Here is a 13268-nt window from a genome sequence, read left to right as displayed (position 1 = left end):
GGTGACCTTACTTGATCTTAGCGATGTCAGGAGTTCCGGTTACCCAGTCACTGTACATACAATTTTATGGCCCGTATAGCTTGTTGTTCTGTTCAAATTATTAAAAAATTCTATGGATTTAATTAAGACCTCCCCCATAATCTACATTAATGAGGTACATTAATGAGGTACATTAATGATCAAAGAAACTGATGTTTCAGACACTTTTGAGGATAAATGTATACATGTGAGCTTGAATATGTAACACTTTCATACATAACTGTCTTTAAATATACTACCTTCTCCAACATTTTGCAGTTTTGCTGGTGATGAGTGAGAGTCAGGATAAGCTTTAATGCCATCTAAAAATCAAAAATAAAAATCAGAGAGTTAACATTAGACTAGTCAACAAATTCTTTAAAAGCCTAGTAGCTGCAGTTTTATTGTCTGCATATAATTTGTAACCATTTTGTTTATGTTTTTCGGGTTTCTATGACTTTTAACCTGATCAGACAATATCTTGAAATTCACCTTAACCTTATTTATGACATGTATGACTTTGACAGAAAATTGATAATCAGAGTGTTTGTTATACCTGTAGGCAACAATGGACTAATTAATAAAGGTGATTATTGTATTATTTAACAAAATGATGGAGTTCAAAGGCGTCACATGTCACCTAAATAACAACTTTGCAAAGCACGTGTTTGAAGCATAATTTTACATTCATCGTTTTCTATTTTAAAAATGCTGAACAGAAAACTGTTGTAATGATGAAACTGTTCAAAAACAAGAAAAATCTCTGACTTAATAAACTTTTTCCTTTAGCTTTGATAGTAATAAACGATTTCAAGTGTATATGTAAGACATAATAGTGTCCTGTGAAAAAGTGTCCACCTGAACAGATTTTCATAGAATTTTAGTATTTAATAATATCCATTACCATGAAATATGGTCCCTCAAGTGGACAGATTTTTACTGCAATAGCCATGAAATAGTGTCCACCCACAGGACAAGTTTTCATAGTAGTTGCTATTAAATTGTGTCCTCCCAAGGAATTAATACAAAGGTCATTAAAAAGTTTTAATGTACTTGAATTTTAATAAAATCCAAACAATTGAATAGAAACTGATTAATATACAAATGTAAACAAACAAATAATGGATGGAAGTGAATATAGAGACATTTAAGTTCTCAGAAATACCCAGTTAATGCTAATGAAAATGAAAAAAGGAAGTGTGTAAAGTATAAAATCAAATTTGAACAGTTTTACTATATTAAGGTGGTACCCAACACTTTCACTAAAATTAATTTGGCTCGTTTAATTTTCATAAAATTTGGACAAAGTATTTACTTTGACCCTTTAACCAAAATATATAAATTTCAAAAATTTTGAACCAACCATTTTATCAGAAAACATACACTGGTTATATAGCAGTTTTACAAACACCAATTTTGATCATTGAGAAGCTTAATATTTCCTTTACAACACAACGTAATTTAAACGTTTAGCTGATTTTACAGAGTTATCTCCCTGTAGTGTTAGGTACCACCTTAATTATGAGAAGGCAATAGAAGATATAGAATTTTTGTATTAAATAATGTCCCTAAGTGGACAGCATTTAGCTTAACAGTTATGAAATATGGTCCATCTACAGGACAATATTTTGTAGTTACTGTTATTAAATTGTGCCCTCCTGTGAAAGGAGTACTGAACTAGAGGCTCTAAAGAGCCAGTGTCGCTCACCTTGGTCTATGTGCATATTAAACAAAGGACACTGTGAGATGGATTCATGACAAAATTGTGTTTTGTTGATGGTGATGTGTTTGTAGATCTTACTTTACTGAAAATTCTTGCTGAGATAATAAGCTAATAACCAAAAACGGCAAAGTTTCCTTAAAATGACCAATTCAGGGGCGGCAACCCAACAACTGGTTGTCCTATGTATCTGAAAATTTCATGACAGATAGATCTTGACCTGATTAACACTATTACCTCATTTCATTTTTGCTTTAAATGCTTTGGTTTCAGAGTTATAAGCCAAAATCTACATTTTACCCCCATGTTCTATTTTTAGCCATGGCGGCTATCTTGGTTGGTTGCCCGGGTCATGGGACATATTTTTATACAAGATAACCCAATGATGATTGTGGCCAAGTTTGGTTTAATTTGGCCAGGTAGTTTCAGATGAGAAGATTTTTGTAAAAGTTAACAGACGACGACATGACAGACGAAGGACGCCAAGTGATGAGAAAAGCTCACTTGGCCCTTTGGAAGGGCCAGGTGAGCTAATAAAAGGAGGTATGTGGTTGATATCAATGAGGCAGAAAATCAACAGCAAAAAACCATGAGAAATCTGAAGAGGGCATTCTTAAAAAATGTAGCTTGTAGGTACATGTGTACTAAGTTTTGACACCAGTAACGACATGAAAACTTTTATTAATAATAGATCACTAAATGTCCTTTCCTTATATTAATTTTCCAAACAACTAGTTTAGACTCTTAATTGTCCAGATATGAATGTAACCTACAAATTGTGTGCAAATTTAGATATTTTCAGAAGTTCCTTTACTTGAGAGCCAGGGGAAAACTCGTATGCATGACTTCAGGAATTCTATCTTCTGTTATTATTTCCTTCATATTTCCTGTCTTTTTAAGCCTCTATTTTTTTTAATTTATCTCAACTAGTCTTTATTATTTACATTCGTTTTGTCTTGAATACAAAGTCTAGGTGTTTTTATCAGGTATATATCGATAGTGAAGAAGTCATTCAAGAACATTTTTAATTTATGACACTTCTATTAGATGGCGAATTAAACCTTATTGGTGATACATGTTTGATAGACCAAGGTCATTTAATGTTTATTAGAGCAAGGTTCACACATGCACTTATTTTTCTTATGGCTATGAATCTTTTTTCAATTTTAATTTGTACCTCTCGCCATAAACATGGATGTTTTGACTTAAATTCAATATATGTTTGAGCATTGATTTCTTTTAATTTTATACATCTTAATAGTCCATTTGCCAATTACCGATTTGATTCTATTATTACACACTTTTTAAACAAATTACTTCCCTTTGTCAATCGTAGACTGGTTCCATACCGGACAAGATTCCCTTTTGCCAATGCAAAGTATGATGAATTGAAAGTGATGTATCGGCGGTTCAGCTAATTTTTCATGAAAAATAATTTCTGATGTCAAAAGAATTAAGCTAAACAACAAATTAATGTAATTAAAAGATTTAAAAACCTTATAGATTACTCACATTACGCACAGGTAAATTTGCTCTGTATCATAGCTCTCCATTGTAAATAAAAAATAATGTCCGTCATAAGGGAGACAACCAAATTAGGGATCTCTAATAACAGGGTCAATTAAGGGAATTGGCAAATAGCCTATTAGGTGTGAAAATCATTATATATTTTTTATTAAATTTAATAATGTCGAGTGATATCTTTTACTTGTGCACAAGCAACCAGGACAACAAATTAGAAGCTCTCAAGAGCCTGCGTTGCTCACCTTACTCTACTTTAGTTTTTGTAATTAAATAAAGAAAAATACAAATCATAACAGATACTAAATAATGATTGAGGCAAAATTTGGCTTAATATTAGTTCCATAATTTTATTATAAATCCTGGTGGCCATCTTGAACAGTAGATCAGCAACAAGGTAGCAACGCTTCATCAGCACCTCATAGGGAACATTTATGACATGTTTAGTTTCATTCCAAGCGGTGACGTTCTTTAAAAGAAGAAAATTTGGATGTATTTCCCAAATGGTCCAATGTTAAACTAAGTTCCCCTCTGGCAGCCATCTTGGATGATTGATTGGATACAAAGTAACAACACTTGGTCAGCACCTCATAAGGAACATTCATGTCATGTTTGGTTTCATTCCATTCAGTGGTTCTCTAAAAGAAGACATTTGTATGTATTTAACATATGGTCCTATATTAATCTAAGTCTCCGGCTGGCTGCCATCTTGGATGATGGATCGGCTCCATAGTAACAACACTTGTTCAGCAACTCATAAGGAACATTCATGCCATGTTTGGTTCCATTCCATTCAGTGGTTCTCCAGAAGAAGTCCAAAATGTAAAAAGTTAACAATGACCACGACAATGATGACGGACGACAAGTGATGAGAATAGCTCAATTGGCCCTTCCGGCCAGGTGAGCTAAAAATACTTGACAGGGTGTTCAAACGCATGAGTCAGGTGAATTGCCACACCCCTGTCTAATATAATGAGAATCAACAACAGAATCATACACTGATTGGCCAACTATTAAAAAGTTTGCAAACTTAGAAAAAGGTAAAATACACATATTTGTTGATAATACCAGGGCTGATTGACATGATGATTTATATAAATACTAGATCAAGTATTTTTCAAGGTTTTCAACATTTAATTTAAACTTGTCAATTGGACAAGTTCACTGATCAGCTTGAGCGTTCCTGATGAAGGTAAATCCAGAAAAGGGTTTCGGACACATGAAATTATTAAACGTGTTGTTTTCAATTTTTTAAGTTGACAATGATTGGCATGTAGGGATGCAGATTTTACTTGGCTAATGATGAAATTCACTAGTAATCAGACAACCTTTAATGTGGACCCTGCTATGATTATTTGTCTAAACCAGAGAGGGAAAAAGTCAAGACTCTACCTAAATGTAAACAACAAATTAAAAATAAACTTACCTTTGTCCATAAGATATAAAAACTTTCCAACTTTTGTAATTTCTTGAACAGCCAATGGACATTGGTAAACATTTTTATTGATTTCTTCTGAATGGCCCATGTGTCTATAAAAAGCCTGCCTGTCTGTCTCTGGTACATCCAAGTTTGCAAACACAGTTGACATGTAATGTCTCATTTGGGTGGCGTTAATCTCTTTTGTCAGCCCTGCCTGCTTACATACTTTGTTTACACTATTCCATCCATTAACATGAAAGTTGGAGCCTTTGATGTTTGGAAATACATATATATTACTAGGTTTAACACCTGCCATCTGTCTTATCTGTGGATCAGTAAGCTTTTGTATAGCTTTCCAAGAATCTTTCGGAATGAGTGTTGGGAGCATATGGCACACACTTTTGCCAGACTGATATGACAATTTATAAATTTCAAATAATTCAAGTTCCTCTGATGTTTTGGCTTTTTTCTTGTGGGTTTCAGCTAACCAGACACCATCTTTTGCATCATCCCATTCCTTTATAGTAAGTCTACTTGGTTCTCCTCCCCGCTTGGCATTGAACAGTGTTATTCTGGCTACCACAAGATCTCTAAGCCGGGGATATTCATTCATATCTAAAATCTTGTATGGGTCATCCATCTGTGCAATTTCAGTCAGAGTGTAATTCCGCAATTTTCTTACATCATCATCAAGAGGTAAATATTGTGGTCGTCTAAGGTTTTCCTGTCTATTCTTTATACAATTGTATTCAGCTCCATCAAATATCTCCTTTTTGTAGTAATCAAATAATGTTTTGAATTCCTCAATTTTTACCAGCTCATCTTTCTTACCCTGCAACAAATGCTGCCCTTTTATGTGTTTAATAACATTTTTTAAAAGGTGACCTACATTTTTTTTTAATCCAGATTTCATACCACCATCGTCTTTTGCAGCCATCACATGGATAGCATCCATAAAAGTGGTAAAGTGTTCCATTTTAAACATGTCTAATGTTGCATTTATGTCTATGCCAATTTTAGCTGCCTCGCTTTTAAAACAAAAGAAAAGATTTGCTATCATCCTCATGTGCTTCATTATATTTTTTCGGTTCTGTGGGTTTTTGTCCTTCCTTGCTGCAAATCTTCTGTAACTGTGAAAACCAAAGTCTTTGATGTATTTATCAGTTTTACAAAACGTTCCACTTCTGTCATCCAAAAAGCCACTTAAGATGTCTGCCTTATATTCTTCAGAGTAACCATCATCTCTAACAGCAGAAAGTGGAATTGCAGTTGGTGTAATTGTTGTTCCCTCTGCTGCTGTACATTTGATTCTGTGAATCTTCAAGTGTTCTTTTACAAAATACCCCTGACATGAGGAACACATAGCCCTATTTTCCATTGCATTTCCTTCCCTCTGTTTTCTTGCCTGCCTTTCCTTAACTATTTGATTCACATCAAAGTCCTCCTCTTTCATCAGCATCAAGTTGTACTGGTGATAGCCTCTCCTTTTCAAATTGCATAAAACCTGATTTCTGTCTTTTACTGGAAGCTGCTTTGCTGCCTTTACCTCATCGTTGTCTCTATGTTTAGTTAGAATATGCCTGCTTAATCGACTTTGAAATATACCACAAAATGGACATGGTCTTTTTGGATTTCTTTTTCCTTCAAAACAGAATAATAAAAAATAAATAACAAATCATCAATATGAACTCAGACCAAACACAAGAATTTCTATAAGACCATGTTTCCCTCATCTGGAATCTATGCATTTTGTAGGCTAGTTTTTTTGAAAAGTAACTAGCTTTGCTATGAGTGCATGATACGCCCATCACTTTTTCAAAGAAATATGTTCCACAACTCCTCAATGTCATATCAGATTTTTATTAGAACTAATATATATGTGTCCAAAGTACAATGATGCATCACTCACGCTATCATATCATAGGGATCATGTGTACTATATTAGTTTCAAATTGACAATGATTGGAATGTAGGGATGCAGCTTTTACTTGGCTAATGATGAAATTCACTAGTAATCAGACAACCTTTAATGTGGACCCTGCTATGATTATTTGTCTAAACCTGAGAGGGAAAAGGTCGAGACTCTACCTAAATGTAAACAACCAAATAAAAATAATTTTAATTTTGCATTTTAAATGATACAATGATACAAATTTTAAATTTTTTTCCTCAAGTTAAATTCATTTAGGCTCTTTTCAATTCAAATCTGTAACATTGCATGGAACTTGCATCAGTTAGTTCATGTATCTATACTTAATTATTTCGTTTATTTTTTCTGTATTTTTGATTTAAAACGCAGTTCATTTGGCTTTACACAAATCTCTATTCCTCTAATGTTCATAAAATTTGTGTTTAAAATCATGCCTAAAGGACAGCAAAGTATAACAACAGTGATTGGTATCCAACTGATATTAATGAATCCACAGTATACAGAATCAGTAAATTTAATATGGGATGAGAGCAAGCAAAGCTCAACACCAGATGAAATTTACTGACCAGCATATATTATATTAGGTCTCTAGCACAATTTGTAAAAAATAATCTTACTCTCTTACTATGGGTAATTCAGATGCAGTTGTAAATCTTGATATCACAATTTTAACACAACATTAAGCTAACAGTGTATTTAAAAAATACAACACCTTAGATATCCTAATATTAAAAATGCAGAGTTCCCAAATGTTTGCCAACTGGTCATGTTGGTACTCCTAGAAGCTCACTTTTATAAACCAAATTTCAGAAATCCTTGTATGGTAGTTCCAGAGAAAAATGTGACGAAAGTTTTAAACTTGGCTATCATGTGTAAAATGATACAAGTGTTCAGTAAACAGGAAGTTGTAGAGTGATGAATCTGAAAATGCATCACACGGTATAACTTACTTATATAAACCCTGAAATTTCATAAATCCTTGTCAAGTAGTTTCTGAGGAAAATGCGACGAAATTTTCATGGCATGGACAGACTGACAGATGAATGGATTGGACAGAAAGAGGTAAAACAGTATACCCCCCCCCCCCCCTTTTTTTTTTTTTAAGTGGGGGTATAAAACTAGAGGCTCTAAAGAGCCTGTGTCGCTCACCTTGGTCTATGTGAATATTAAACAAAGGACGCAGATGGATTCATGACAAAATTGTGTTTTGGTGATGGTGATGTGTTTGTAAATCTTACTTTACTGAACATTCTTGCTGCTTACAATTATCTCTATCTATAATGAACTTGGCCCAGTAGTTTCAGAGGAGAAGATTTTTGTAAAAGATAACTAAGATTTACGAAAAATGGTTCAAAATTGACTATAAAGGGCAATAACTCCTAAAGGGGTCAACTGACCATTTCAGTCATGTTGACTTATTTGTAAATCTTACTTTGCTGAACATTATTGCTGTTTACAGTTTATTTCTATCTATAATAATATTCAAGATATTAACCAAAAACAGCAAAATTTCCTTAAAATTACCAATTCAGGGGCAGCAACCCAACAACAGGTTGTCCGATTCATCTGAAAATTTCAGGGCAGATAGATCTTGACCAGATAATCAATTTTACTGCATGTCAGATTTACTCTTAATGCTTTGGTTTTTGAATTATAAGCCAAAAACTGAATTTTGCCCCTATGTTCTATTTTTAGCTGTGGCGGCCATCTTGGTTGGCTGGCCAGGTCACGCCACACATTTTTTAAACTAGATACACCAATGATGATTGTGGCCAAGTTTGGTTTAATTTGGCCCAGTGGTTTCAGAGGAGAAGATTTTTGTAATAGATTACTAAGATTTACGAAAAATGGTTAAAAATTGACTATCAAGGGCAATAACTCCTAAAGCGGTCAACTGACCATTTCAGTCATGTTCACTTATTTGTAAATCTTACTTTGCTGAACATTATTGCTGTTTACAGTTTATCTCTATCTATAATAATATTCAAGATAATAACCAAAAACAGCAAAATTTCCTTAAAATTTCCAATTCAGGGGCAGCAACCCAACAACAGGTTGTCCGATTCATCTGTCAATTTCAGGGCAGATAGATCTTGACCTGATAATCAATTTTACTTCGTCAGATTTGCTCTAAATGCTTTGGTTTTTGAGTTATAAGCCAAAAACTGAATTTTACCCCTATGTTCTATTTTTAGCTGTGGCGGCCATCTTGGTTGGATGGCCAGGTCACGCCACACATTTTTTAAACTAGATACCCCAATTGTGATTGTGGCCAAGTTTGGTTTAATTTGGCCCAGTAGTTTCAGAGGAGAAGATTTTTGTAAAAGATTACTAAGATTTACGAAAAATGGTTAAAAATTGACTATAAAGGGCAATAACTCCTAAAGGGGTCAAGTGACCATTTCGGTCATGTTGACTTATTTGTAAATCTTACTTTGCTGAACATTATTGCTGTTTACAGTTTATCTCTATCTATAATAATATTCAAAATAATAACCAAAAACAGCAAAATTTCCTTACAATTACCAATTCAGGGGCAGCAACCCAACAACGGGTTGTCCAATTCATCTGAAAATTGCACGGCAGATAGATCTTGACCTGATAAACAATTTTACCCCATGTCAGATTTGCTCTAAATGCTTTGGTTTTTGAGTTATAAGCCAAAAACTGCATTTTACCCCTATGTTCTATTTTTAGCCATGGCGGCCATCTTGGTTGGTTGGCCGGGTCACGCCACACATTTTTTAAACTAGATACCCCAATGATGATTGTGGCCAAGTTTGGTTTAATTTGGCCCAGTAGTTTCAGAGGAGAAGATTTTTGTAAAAGTTAACGACGACGGACGACGACGACGACGACGGACGACGGACGACGGACGCCAAGTGATGAGAAAAGCTCACTTGGCCCTTCGGGCCAGGTGAGCTAAAAAGTTGACTTATTGCTTAAGTACTTGAAAAACAGTGTCTCATAGACTGAAAAAAATTATACCAAAATGTTTTATTTATCAATAAACAATATAAATTAGGTCAAGGTCAGACATACCTGCCAGACAAACATGTACACTTAACAATTATTTCATCACCAAATATAGCTGGCCTATTTCGTATAGTACTTGGAAAACAGACCAAAACAAAACAAGAGTGCACACTGTGAAATGTCTCATCCTCTTTACTTATCATTGATATTATGTTGAAAGTCCTAAATATAAAGCTTTATTAAAACTGTCACATAAACTTAACATTAACCAAGAAAGCTAATCCTTGACCAATGAACCATGAAAATGAGGTCAAGGTCAGATGAACCATGCCAGACAGACATATGCAGCTAAAAATTCTTCCATACAACAAATATAGTTGACCTATTGTTATAGTTGAAGAAAAACAGACCAAAACACAAAACTTAACACTGAGCAATGAACAGTGAAAATGAGGTCAAGGTCGAAAAAAAACATGCACAACTCACCTATAAATCATAAATGTTTCCATAAAACCAAAAATAGTTGACCTATTGCATATAGTATTAGAAAAAAAGACTGAAACTTAAAAAAATTTCTATAACAAATGAACCATGAAAATGAGGTCCAGGTCAATGACACCTGCCAGTTGGGCATGCACACCTTACAGTCCTTCCATACACCAAATATACTAGACCTTTTGCTTATAGTATCTGAGATATGGACTTGACCACCAAAACTTAACCTTGTTCACTGATCTTCGAAATGAGGTTGATGTCAAGTGAAAACTGTATGACTGGCATGAAGACCTTGCAAAGTTTGCAAATACCAAATACAGTTATCCTATTACTTATAATAAGAGAGAATTTAACATTTCAAAAAATCTTACTTTTTTTTCAAGTAATCACTGAAGCATGAAAATGAGGTCAAGGACATTGGACATGTGACTGACAGAAACTTTGTAATTTTTATAATATACAAAGTTTTTATAATATACAAAGTTTGAAGCATCCAGGTATTCCACCTTCTAAAATATATTAGCTTTTAAGAATCTAGCTAAAGCTGTAGCCGTGGGCTCACTATCCCTATGTTGAGCTTTCTGCAACAATAGTTGTAGGCTCTACAAAAACCTTAACATTGACTTATCAACCATGAAAATAAGATTGAGGTCAGATGAAATCTGCCACACTGAGATGTACCCCTTACAATCATTCCATACACCAAAAATAGCTAACCTACTGCTTAAAACTTTAAAGAAATTAAAAAAATGTTTTTATGTCTGGAAACAAGAAAAATGCTTGTTTTGGTCCCTTTTTTGGTCATTTTTATAAATTTCCTGTTTACAAAATTTAGAATTTTTCAAAAACTGAGGATTTTCTTATCTCAGGCATAGATTACCTTAGCCTTATTTGGCAAACTTTTTGGAATTTTGGATCCTCAATGCTCTTCAACTTTGTACTTGTTTGGCTTTATAAATATTTTGATATGAGCGTCACTGATGAGTCTTATGTAGACGAAACGCGTGCCTGGTGTACTAAATTATAATCCTGGTACCTTTGATAATTATTTTGCCCCTAATTCCTGAATGATTGGGAGATTACCCCACAGCTCAATCCCAGCCTTCCCTTTGTGATATGGAAACTTGTAGTAAAATTTCAGAGAGATCCTTTCACTTACACACAAGTTATTGTCTGGAAACAAAATGCCTGTTTTTGGCCTTTTTTTCCAAAACTTTTGGTACCATAACCCCCAAAATCAATCCCAATCTTCCTTTTGGGGTAATGAAGGTAATATTTGTTAAGAGATCCATTCCCTTAAACTAAAGTAATTGTACAGAAACTCAATGTGCTTTCAAACAACCCCGACACCGAACAGACAACGACGACAGCATCAAAACATTATATGCATACAGCAAATTTTTGCCGACATAAAGAACTGAATTTCTTTTCAATCAGTCATTGAGCCATGAAATTAAGGAAATGACATTGGACACATGACAAACGAACACTTTGTAACATAAGGTATCTGCATACAAGATATGAAGCATCCAGGTCTTTAATCTTACGAAATATCCAGGTCTTTAATCTTACGAAATATCCAGGTCTTTAATCTTACAAAACATAAGGCTTTATAAAAACTGCTATTGTGACGCCGTCATTGCTGCTGGAAAGTTATACATATGTCTCACAAACTGCAATGAAATACTGAGGCGAGACAAAAAAACAAAGATGGAGGACCATCATTTGGTTTCTTTTTCTATCTTTCTAATAAGCAAGCCATATGATACAGCTGTAACTGGTTCTAAAATCAGATCCAGATGATTAACTAACTTTTTATAGTTGGCAGCCTTGCATTTGTGGAAGTTGTTTTTGTCTGTTGTAGATATGTTTTTTACACTGCTTTTCTGCGTAAAACTAGTGTTTAAACAAAAGAACATCCCTATAAAGAATAATACTGGTGAAAATAATATTTCCAGAAACTTTTTTTTACCCCTAATTAAAAGATTGGCCATACAGTTGTTACCCATATCATATTTCTACATCTACATTTCTGATAAAAATAAACTGTTATCACAGAGATATGTCTCGCTTTTTTTAAATTTTGATAATGCAAATGTTGAAATTAAAATAGCAACACTATTACATGTAAGTTTGCAAATATTCAAAGTCAATGAAACATGACTGAAGGTACATGACAAGACAATCTCCATGGAAATGAGTTGTGCCATTAATGCTAATACAACTGCATACCAGATACCATTGACTCCCTTTAAACAAACATAAATACAAACTAATACATGTCAGCTAAGCAAAATTTCAATGTCAATAAACCATAACTGAAGGGGCAGGGTCAAACAATCTCCATGGAAATGAGATATGCCAATGATTATACAACTGCATACCAAATATCATTTACTCATCACTAGTGGCCCCCCATTAACTGACATAATCACAAACTAATACATGAAAACTTTCAGTCAATAGACCATAACTGAGGGGATAAGGCCAAATAATCTCCATGGTAATGAGATGTGCCAATACTTATACAACTGCATACCAAATATCTTTGACTTACCACTAGTGGTTCACCATAAACTAGACCTAATCACAAACTAATACATTGTTTGTGACGCCGCCGCAGCCACACTGGAAACAGCATACCTATGTCTTGCTTTTTTACTATAAAACTAAAATATTGTAATACCCTTTAAACCTTTGTTGTTGTCATCGTTGTCATCTACATCTTCCTCCTCATTTCCACCCTTTAAACCTTTGTTGTTGTCATCGTTGTCATCTACATCTTCCTCCTCATTTCCACCCTTTAAACCTTTGTTGTTGTCATCGTTGTCATCTACATCTTCCTCCTCATTTCCACCATTATCACTCTAAAAATCCAAATTGAAAAGTTGAGATAATGTTTTACTTTTAACAAAAAATACAGATTTAATTTAATTGAACAAATTGAAAGGTTTGTTTGTTGAAAGATTCTCATGTTTAGTGATGTAGAGTTTAATTAATGGATATTCATGTTACTAAGTTAACTGCATGAGATTGAATTGTCAACCTTAGGCCACGATTTTTTAATTTGTTGGTTTACGGATTTTCACCATGAAAAAGTCTGGTCGGTCGGTCGGGGGGGAAAAAAAAAAGAAAAAATTATCTTCTGAAGACAGAAAAATATGCAAAATCATTATATATTTCACCTT

The 13268-nt window shown here is 34.0% G+C and overlaps 1 protein-coding gene across 1 annotated transcript; it reads right to left on the bottom strand.

Annotated features, from left to right (window-relative positions):
• Window positions 1-249: 249 nt before the first annotated feature.
• LOC134702479 (uncharacterized) lies at window positions 250-12947 on the bottom strand (the record flags this gene model as incomplete). The annotated part of the gene is made up of 3 exons (XM_063563374.1): window positions 250-341; window positions 4686-6320; window positions 12767-12947. Coding segments are annotated over 3 exons (1908 nt in total), but the record flags the coding sequence as incomplete, so codon positions are not given.
• Between the last annotated feature and the right edge of the window lie 321 nt (window positions 12948-13268).

Source organism: Mytilus trossulus, unplaced genomic scaffold, assembly GCF_036588685.1.
Source record: "Mytilus trossulus isolate FHL-02 unplaced genomic scaffold, PNRI_Mtr1.1.1.hap1 h1tg000494l__unscaffolded, whole genome shotgun sequence".
NCBI classification, from domain to species: Eukaryota; Metazoa; Mollusca; class Bivalvia; order Mytilida; family Mytilidae; genus Mytilus; species Mytilus trossulus.
This window is presented reverse-complemented; position numbering and strand designations above follow the sequence as displayed.